This window comes from Anneissia japonica, unplaced genomic scaffold, assembly GCF_011630105.1.
Source record: "Anneissia japonica isolate Jap-2015-1 unplaced genomic scaffold, ASM1163010v1 scaffold5280_len750649_cov202, whole genome shotgun sequence".
NCBI classification, from domain to species: Eukaryota; Metazoa; Echinodermata; class Crinoidea; order Comatulida; family Comatulidae; genus Anneissia; species Anneissia japonica.
In genome coordinates, this window is record NW_022703058.1 from 429,063 (window position 1) to 439,348 (window position 10,286).

Consider the following 10,286-nt stretch of genomic DNA (forward strand, 5'->3'; position numbering starts at 1 on the left):
CTATTTATCTAGGGTCAGAGGCAATGAAAGATCCAGTTTTTAACTAGTTCATCATTCATTAGTACTGAGTCATCAGGTGCCTTGATTTCCTAATCTAACTATAATACATCAATGACACAACAGACCAAACTATAATTTACTTAGTTAAACAACCTTCATCTTATGGCATCATGCCAAGGTATTAAGCATACACTTTTTTTTTATATTGGGCAATAATTCTATTTCACAAATCACAAATTATAATTGTTCAATACAATATTATGAATAAAAGATATAATGTTAGTGTGACTTCATTCACAGTAGATTTTTAGGCATATAATTTTAGGAAAAATTAGACTGAACAATATGTGATTTATATTTGTCCACCATTTATATTTGATGTTCTCAAACCAAATTCCTAATATTATGGCCTAAGCCCAATTTTACCACCGTAAATTTTAAAATCTCTCTTCTTCTATACCAACTGGGAGGCTAGGCTTCCCCTGTTCTACAACTATCACACTTTTTGGTTCTGGTCCAATTTCTTGAGGTAACACTAGCAATTATCTTAAATTTTTAGATGTTACATATTTACAATTCCTGAAAAAATGAAATGTAGGAAATATGGAAATATTTTTGTAACAAAAACAATAAAACAGGTCTATAGTACATAAACTTAAAGATAGGAACTGTGTCTTATTTCTATATTGTATACTGTGTCTTACTTCTATATTGTATAGTTACTTTATACTGACAGCTCAATGAGAAAATAGAGAGCAAGAAATATTATAAAAGTTACATTAACATCAGGACATATAAATCCATACAAACAGTCATGTTATTTTATTACCTGAATTTAAGATGTGGATTTGTAATCAAAAGCTCCTCACCCGCAAACATTGAGTATTAAGTGCAACTTCTAAGAAAAACTTAGCGAGAAATATTAGGCATTTTTTATGGTATAAATTTTTTAATTGTTCCGAAACTTAGTATACATCACTAGAATAACAATCTATTAATTAACATATTGTACAAAGCAAAAAAATCAATAATATTAGCCACAGTTTAAAGCAAACACCTTCATATTAACCAACCAACTGTTAATCATTCACAGATTTTGTTGACAATTGTCTGTTTCATTTTTTCTTGATACTAACCTATAGGAACAGTGGCACACACCTGTTCAGTGGTGCATCCATACACAATACAATCAAGTAACAATAAATAATAAAAATCAAAATGAAATACAAAAAAAAACAAATGCTGATTGGCGAGAAAAAAACATAATTACAGTATTAAACATTTCTAAAGTCTAAAGTATTACAGAGGGTCAAAATAGACAAACAATAAGTAATGGTATGTTTAATAATTACTCCCAGTAGGGACACACCTGTTCAGTGGTGCATCCATACACAATACAATCAAGTAACAATAAATAATAAAAATCAAAATGAAATACAAAAAAAAAAACAAATACTGATTGGCGAGGAAAAAAAATAATTACAGTATTAAACATTTCTAAAGTCTAAAGTATTACAGAGGGTCAAAATAGACAAACAATAAGTAATGGTATGTTTAATAATTACTCCCAGTAGGGACACACCTGTTCAGTGGTGCATCCATACACAATACAATCAAGTAACAATAAATAATAAAAATCAAAATGAAATACAAAAAAAAAAAAAAATACTGATTGGCGTACAGTAGGTATTTACAATGTTTTGGTGGCCATTGTAGTATGTGTCTTCTCATCTCGCACGACAAGGTACAATATGTCACTGTTTACATTTTTGCTGCTGCAGTACATACATTTCTGTTCATTATTAAGATGCTGAATTAGGCTTGGGATTTACATATATGATTATAATTTAAGAAAAGCTGGAGAGGCACAGTGATATTCATAAGTTTAGTACTGTAGGTCTACGTTAAATAGACCTATCATTAATGACATCTGAGCTCTGGTGGTATAACTTGCTGTTTATGAACAGTTGACAATTTTTGAATATTGGTTTCTTCCTGGCTTCAAGTACCTTTTTCTTTTTACCACCGACACTCCGTTTCTTCTGCAAGTCAAATCATGTTAAGTCCTCCATTATCTGGTTGGATCCAGAGATGTCCAAAAGGTGGGGCCGATCAAGATAATACTACCCTAGGGGGGCCTGGCGCATGCCCCTGCAAAATGATATGTTCTAGATGCCTAAAAATAACCTCTGAGGCGTTTAAGGCGATCAATTTTTTCTTTTACTTTCTTTTTTTCCCTCTTTTTTTAACCTTCCAAAAAGGGGGGGGGGAATGCTGTTCCCCTTGTTCCTGGGTAAATGTAACCGATTTTATTATTTCTTTCTTATCAGCTTCAAGTATGGTGAGTCTTGCTTCAACATCACCCAGCCTAGTCAGTATTGACGCTTGGTTTTGTATGACTGTGTCGATTTTTGCGCCTAGCTTTGTGGTTGTAGCTTGGATTTCGCGCCATATGTCATATGACCCATTTGATCTAGGTGTGCTAATGTAGTTGGTTTACACCCAGCTTGTGGCTCAGCCTTGGTGGTGTCCAAACTTGTATTTCTTCTAGATGTCATTTGTTCAGGCTTTTTTTCAGTTGATCAGCATATACAAGGTATTTAACTTCTTTTTTGATATATGCGTAGAATGTATCAAACCTTTTTTCTGCTTTGTTAGGATTTTTTCAAACAGCTTCTGTTAGTTAATACATGTCGTCTCGTGGGACACGTGCAAGTAACGTACTGTAGGCATGGAGCTCATTAACTCTTATAAAGGTCAGAATTATTTCAAATTGGTATTTAGTAATTTAATACCAAAAAAATAAATAAAAAACCTGAAATAAATTAAGTAATAAAGTAAATTCTGCTTCTATGCATTTCACATTGCCGTCATTTTATCAAGCAGAAATTCACGCTTGTATCAGTGAATCTAGATGGGGGAAATATGTTACACTAATTTGCTGCCATGGGGGGGTGGGATATGTCACCACCCCCAGCATACGCTCATGTTAAACCTAATATCTACAGTAGCTCTAAAGTATATGTTACACTTTAAAAGATATACATTTAGACATACTGTACTTACCTCCAAATTTTCTCGAACCATATACGTTTTGTTTTTGAATTCTGATACAACAAATGCCACTAAATAAGTGCTCATTTTCAAAGACGTTTGAAAAACATCCAGGACGTTGTCTCCGTAAGGTTCGGTATGATTCAGCGGCATATTGAATAACGTATGATGTTCTTTGGCTCGCACCATTTTCAGTGTGAATGTTGCCTTGAAAGCGGGCTCGTCAAAGCAAGGAAATGCAGCACGGGCGTCTGATGCTTCGAACTGAGTTGTGCCGATGATTCTACAATGAAAATAAACAAAATTTCTTAGTGTTTTAAAGAATTCATAATATTTCTGAATCCTAGTTAAGTTTCATTTACATTGTAGAGGCATTATCCAGTCGCAATATTATTTTATGAACAAAAATTACTGAACACCACTTTTAGACACTACATATGTGGCAAAGACAAGCGATTTTTTTTTAAACACTAAAATGAGGGCTATGAAATGGTAAAAGAATCATTAAAATCATTCATTTCGTTATGCAACCATAAGGCAAAGATGTGCGTCCAGCTATGGCTGGGCAAAATTGAGTGCTGTACATAGCCTGATAAGAACACCACATTTAATTTAATTTTACCGCACAACGTGGTAAGTCTTTGGCACTGACTTCCGTCAGACAATCGATAATAGAGTACTTTACATGACTTCCTGGAACATGGGGGTTTAATGGAGATTTTTATTTGCTTGCAGGAGTGGGTGAATACGACTCCGATGACTTTCGGGGGGCTTGAGAACCCTGCGAACGATATGTCTCTCCTACATCAACCAGGAGAATTCAACACAAGTGAAAATTTTGTTTAATTACGAAGAATCTTTTACATACAGTAGATATATATATATATAAATATAAGAAACCAGATGAAATTATTTACTAAATTACCTAACTAAATACTAATAAAATTATTATTTGTTTTTTATTGAGAAAAATTAATTTGCGCATGTATATAATTTATTTATATACAACAATAACAAAGAAAGCAACATAACCGTTGTTGACTGTGCAAGGGAGAGAACAAAATTTACTATTCATTTTTAAAAAATGTGATAAGATTTGGAATGAATCATAAGATGAGAAAAAGCCAAATAATAAAGTTGACGCGATGCGGTGATTCACTCGTCTGTCATAGCATGCAGGAAGTGATGAAGGTCTTTCCACAACTGGCCAACTTTGGTTCTTGCTTTCTTTGCATTATCAGTCGATATTGTGATATGTTTTGTGTAGTTTGAAAATGACAAGCCTACAGACAAGGTGCACTGCATTCTGTACTGATATGCTTACTTTCAACGAGGAATAACAAAAGAATATTTATTATTTACAGTACTAAAGATTTACCAATGTGACTGGATTGATTCCTGTAACAATAATGAGATATACTATTTACGGATGATATATTTGTGATACAAGCTATGATGAATAATAAAAGTGGGTATTATAATTGTGGTTAAATATGGCATCCCCACTGAAGACCTGAGGACAACCTGCTTCTGGGTTTTTTTGGTAAGGCCCAATGTGTTTTACTTTTAATATGCATGCAATTTACTTGCACGTCAGTGGTGGATCAAGGAATTCGAAATAGAGGGGGCCCAGAGAAGGACTTTCACAAGTAAAGGGTCTATACCTGTAAGAAAATTTATGATTATGGCAAAACTAAATGGCCGGAAACGGCACTCCTAGACTCAAAATTTTAGACGAATTTTCTTTTTTCTTAATTAAAAAAAAATTTGGACAAATTTAGGGGGGGGGGGCCTGAGCCGGCTGGGGCACCCCCTTTGAATCTGCCTATGCACGTATGTACAGTATTGTGTATCTCTGGTCTGTGAATACCAAAAGTGATTTATTTCACAAAAGATATAAATTGCTAGAGAAGCAGCATCTTCCCTACGAGTTACTACAAATTCTATAACAATTTCAGTATATACATAGTTATTCCCAAATGGTTACCGGTAATTGCTTAGAGTGACAATAATACGTACAGTACTAATAAATGTTCACTTTCCCATAGGCTTGCTATCCGTGTACAGGTGGACGACTACAGTGTACACACAATCAAATGGTTTTGCTTTGCACAATTAAATTTGTCTAGTGGAAGGCTGGCTTAAAGTAGGTCCATAGTAGAGAGTCATATGTTCCAAAACTTTAGTTTACAGTAGTACAGTAAAGTTAAATCTGTTGGTACAGTATGTCTTGGTCTAGAGTACATTACATGATACACCTATTTTGCACCTAATTTGCAGACAGTAGACAATGTATTAAAAAAGGTAAGTTCTGGATAATAAATAGATATATGACAGTGAAACTGTTGTGTTGATCCCTTAAAAATGAACGATGAGGTTCTATTTAACTGATGCTCAATTAGAAAAAAACCACAGTTTTTTAAAATAATAATAATCATAGGATTTTTTTTAAATGTGAGAATTAGGGCTTTTTTCAGAAAGGTCTCCACACTTTTACTGTCCAATTTCTTATTCATTTGTTAATATTTAGTAAATATAAAGTGCCTAAAGTTCCTTTAGGTTACAAAGCGCTTAGACGGTTTTCTCAGGGCATTGGGTCCACATTCTTAAGTGTTACTGCTGTATCAGTGGAGTAGCAGGCAACCAGTGATGGTGCCAGTAGGAGCTCGTCGGTCAGTCGAAACACAAAAAAAACAAAAAAAAACAAAAAAAACACAGGCCTACGCCAAGCCAACAGATGGCCGGAACAGACTGAGAGTGCCATTTTCAGCCACCCAGAGGTCCCTATTTACAAAACACCCTCCCAAACCCTTCCCCACTCCTGGCTCGAGCATTATCCTTATCTCACTTAGTCCACTCCCCCTCGGACAGCTTGGCCACACCCCCCCCAGAAAATATATATATATCCTACACGCACCACTGCAGGCAACCCCACCAGGTACCCATTTATGTTATTACTAGGTGGAAAGGATCTATGAAGATAAAGTTCCTTGCTCAAGGACACAAGCTCACAATGAGGAATTGAATCCCTGGTCTACAGTATTCCCGCAGCACCAAACCGCTTCACAATCTATAAGCCATGGTCACTGTACAATAAAGTCACAGATGAGTGGATTTTGAGTTTGTAACTTGGCAATGGAACAAGTACTCCTGAGGATATTAACAACAAATGTATGATTCAAGTACTGTAATTTAGTTGAGTAATAATTGAGTGTACGCGTGGGCGTTGCTAGGTGGTTTGAGGGTGCAAATGAATTTTTCAGCCCCATGTTAAAAAAAAAAAAAAAAAACAAAAAAAAAAACAGGCCTAAGCCAAGCCAACAGATGGCCGGAACAGACTGAGAGTGCCATTTTCAGCCACCCAGAGGTCCCTATTTACAAAACACCCTCCCAAACCCTTCCCCACTCCTGGCTCGAGCATTATCCTTATCTCACTTAGTCCACTCCCCCTCGGACAGCTTGGCCACACCCCCCCCAGAAAATATATATATATCCTACACGCACCACTGCAGGCAACCCCACCAGGTACCCATTTATGTTATTACTAGGTGGAAAGGATCTATGAAGATAAAGTTCCTTGCTCAAGGACACAAGCTCACAATGAGGGATTGAATCCCTGGTCTACAGTATTCCCGCAGCACCAAACCGCTTCACAATCTATAAGCCATGGTCACTGTACAATAAAGTCACAGATGAGTGGATTTTGAGTTTGTAACTTGGCAATGGAACAAGTACTCCTGAGGATATTAACAACAAATGTATGATTCAAGTACTGTAATTTAGTTGAGTAATAATTGAGTGTACGCGTGGGCGTTGCTAGGTGGTTTGAGGGTGCAAATGAATTTTTCAGCCCCATGTGATATAATCATTCACTGATGAGGGCCACAATAGTATGTGAAGAAAGGTTCTTCCTAAAATGGACAAGCATCATGCTAACCAGATTTTCTTTGTTTAATGGGATTCATCAGGAGACTGTCTGGCACACACTGCATCAGCATCTGCACCGACTCGATTCTGAGAATGGCATGATGCAACTATAATTCATGAAACTAATGAATCATTTTAACAACAATCTACTCACGGTGCCACTGATGGTCAGCGGACTGGTGTTGCATTGGACAAGGGCAAAAGAAGTCTGGGCCAGAATCATATGCCGAGCACAAGCAGTGGCGTATCTAGGAGTCTTGAAGGGGAAAGGGAGGGGGCTGATGGGGGAGTGCAAAGGTGAAGTGGAGCTTGATGATTAACTCGCAAAATACTGTAAGGTGAACAACTTGAGCATGATTTTTTTTCCTTCAAACATTTTCACCTTGAAGCTAATACATTTATCTTTTAAGAAATACCAAATATATTAATATTTTCTACAAAAAAGGGTTTCGAACTATTGCAACATAAGTTGCAAAATCTGTTTCTCAATACCGTAAAACCTCAAATTGAAGAACCTCGAGAAGAAGCCCATCTCGAATTGAAGCCTCCTCTTTAGATTTAATGCCGGTGAATACACTCCATGATACAGATTGATGTTACAGTGGCCTTATTTATTGTTTTATAGTACAGATTCCCAAAATTTACAGCATTCATTTTAAAATGAAGCCCCCCCCCCACTTTACTTCGGAAACGTATTCTCAAAAAGAAGCCCTTCGCAAACAAAAAAGGGCTTCAATTAAAGGTTTTACAGTATACATATAATAACATACTAAAAGTCTGAAAAAATTCAAAATTCAAAAAACTGCGCGCAATCCAAAGGCGGGGAACACACATTGGTTTCTCGCGTCAATCTAGGGATCTGTTGCCGAGTGATCTTCTCAATAATATCTCCATGATATAACCAATGTATTTAATGCAGTATTTATGATTCTGCGCATCTACTTTCCTAGTGATTTGCCGTGCAAATTTCAGCTAGTTTTTGAGGTACCCTCCGAGCAATACTTTACAGTACATGGCCACCCACTTCAATTAATTACTGTAAATTTCAAAATGACAATCTTACTTATTAACACCCTCTTCTGTCTCATATGTACTTCGATAGAAACCCTGCAAGCCATTCCTCAATCCATATGTAAAGTTGAGCATTATCATAACAACACCTTCTTCTATGTCATTTTGGAAAACAATGTCAAACTGCTCAAGAGCAATGTTATTCTGATGCTCTTTGTATTCTATTTTTTCTCCAGATTTTTTCACATTGACATCTGTGATTGTCATATTTTTTACATGTAGGACAATGAAGGATGTTGCATTCACTACCTCTGCTAGGATCTCAACGTTGCCTTCCACTGAATCAGTTGTAAGATTTGGATGTAAAAATATATCATATGATATTGGTTTAACGTTGGTGGGCAATCGTATATTGTTCCATACATAAGGGGATCTGGTAGGCGTAGGTGTTGTCGCAGAAGGCGGGCTATTACTAGGCCTAGATGTATGTAACGGTACTGTTGTTTCAGCTTCCCTAGAACACCGAGGCCGAGCCATACTAGAAACTACGGCAATGCACAGGACAAGTGTCAAAACCACAAGCACAATACAGGTTGCTCTACCTCTTCCACAAGATCTACCGCCGTGAGTTTGCACCGTAGCCCGTTGGTCTCGGTCTTGATACTTACTACCAGATTGGTGCTGGCCTGCCAAGGGTGCAAATGCATTATTCTCTTCATCTGAAAAGTCGTCATCTTGGATATTTCTCAGCTGTCGGTATGATCTATCAGAGGCCATTTTACCTTGTTTAAAGTTGTAGGCCTACAGTAAGCCTACCAAATCCTGGGCCTAGTTAGAAGTCCGTGCTTAGTAAATTGTTTTAATCTCACCACAAAATCCCCTTTCGCGCAGTTCAGCTTAACTAAACAAAAACAAATCAGTCTTCTTTCCAATCTTGATGGCGCTGTTTCGTAAAAGTGAGAAGGTTCGACAACTTAGAAATTCTAAGTACCGTACTCGAGGTCGAGGTCCCCAACGGGGGTGCGAGCGTGTTCGAACTTCGATTAAAAGGCTCCGAATGTGGTCCTGGGGGCGAAGCCCCCGAAAATTTCGACAATTTAGGAGATTTCAAAGGCTTATTTAATCGATTTTAGTGTGTACTAATATATAAAAAATACATATAATATTTTTTTCTCCCCGACGGGGGCCTGCTCTCCCCGACAGGGGGGACTGCCCCCCACCCCTGCTGGCGCCACCCCTGTTTACAAATATTATTGTTATCTTCTAAGGTTAAGTAGGCCTAAGTGATTTATAATTTTAATTCGTCTAAAATTTTAACTAGGCCTATGTTTTTGTTCACGTAACTTCATTTTATACCGATTAGGCTATTTAATGACAGTTTGATATTTTAGTGAAGGCGTACGACCCTGCTCCCTCACCCCTTCTCTATGAATCGAACACGCAACGCGGCGGGAGCACTCTACCTCACTAATGCCAATTTCACACATTCAAGATTTTTGATTCGACAGCACGATTTTTAAAAGTTATAAAATCGTGCTCTAACCTGAGGGATTTGTGTACTCACAAATCAATCGAATTTTGCGCTATCAGGACGCCGTAATATGTATTAGGGCAGTAATGCGATGCGACGACATTGTTACGAATTATAACGATAAAGTAGAGTTACGACAACGTTAAGATTTGTCACGACGTAGGCCTACTACGAATTACCAATATTGTATTACGATGTCACTACGATTTTACAAAGACGAAAGCAAAACCTCTATACGATTTACCAAGACGTTTGATTAAATAATAATACAAAAAGGCGCAATTTACGAATATTTGAATTTTCGCGTTGTCGCCATAGTTGTTGATAATTCACAGTGTTCGAAAACTTATATGCAATATATGCAAGCTACTGCTCTAGATGTGGCCACTACGAATGCACAAGCGCCGTCAAGACAACGACGACAACGTTACGAAGGCTCACACGATGCTGCTTCAGCAAGCACAGCTACTATTGAGCACGTTTTTTGTTTTTTTTTAGCATTTCAAAAACAAATTGTGCTCCATCACGAGGGCATCATGAACCAGTAGGCCTACAATGCGCTACGGTACGGTGAATTACCGGTACGATTGACCACGAAACATAATTTACAACCCACTGCGATTTTCAAAATTTGAAGAGTCGTACTCAAACAAAAATCGTGAGTGTGTGAACAATGGTGTATCTAGGGGGAGTGCGCGGGGGTGGCCCCCGAGAAATCACCTTCAAGTAATAAAAATCACCTTAGTTTGCGGATTAGCACCCC

The 10,286-nt window shown here is 37.3% G+C and overlaps 2 protein-coding genes across 4 annotated transcripts in view; one reads left to right on the forward strand and one right to left on the reverse strand.

Annotated features, from left to right (window-relative positions):
• The window catches only part of LOC117104247 (endoplasmic reticulum aminopeptidase 1-like), a 35,190-nt gene extending 26,286 nt beyond the window's left edge, over nt 1–8,904 (reverse strand). Inside the window, exons 1-2 of the mRNA XM_033244956.1 lie at nt 8,045–8,904; nt 3,067–3,337 (exon numbers count right to left, since the gene is read on the reverse strand). Of these exons, the coding sequence (XP_033100847.1) occupies nt 3,067–3,337; nt 8,045–8,769 (996 nt within the window). The 5' untranslated portion in view covers nt 8,770–8,904. The remainder of the gene's footprint in view (nt 1–3,066; nt 3,338–8,044) is intronic.
• LOC117104248 overlaps nt 2,115–10,286 on the forward strand; it is a 16,050-nt gene continuing 7,878 nt past the window's right edge. Inside the window, exon 1 of one of the 3 annotated variants that reach the window (XM_033244958.1) lies at nt 2,115–2,596. The gene's annotated coding sequence lies outside the window, so the exon portion shown is untranslated. Of the gene's footprint in view, nt 2,597–4,265; nt 4,598–5,178; nt 5,201–10,286 lie in introns of those variants that run through there. The other 2 variants (XM_033244957.1, XM_033244959.1) reach the window with 2 other exon arrangements.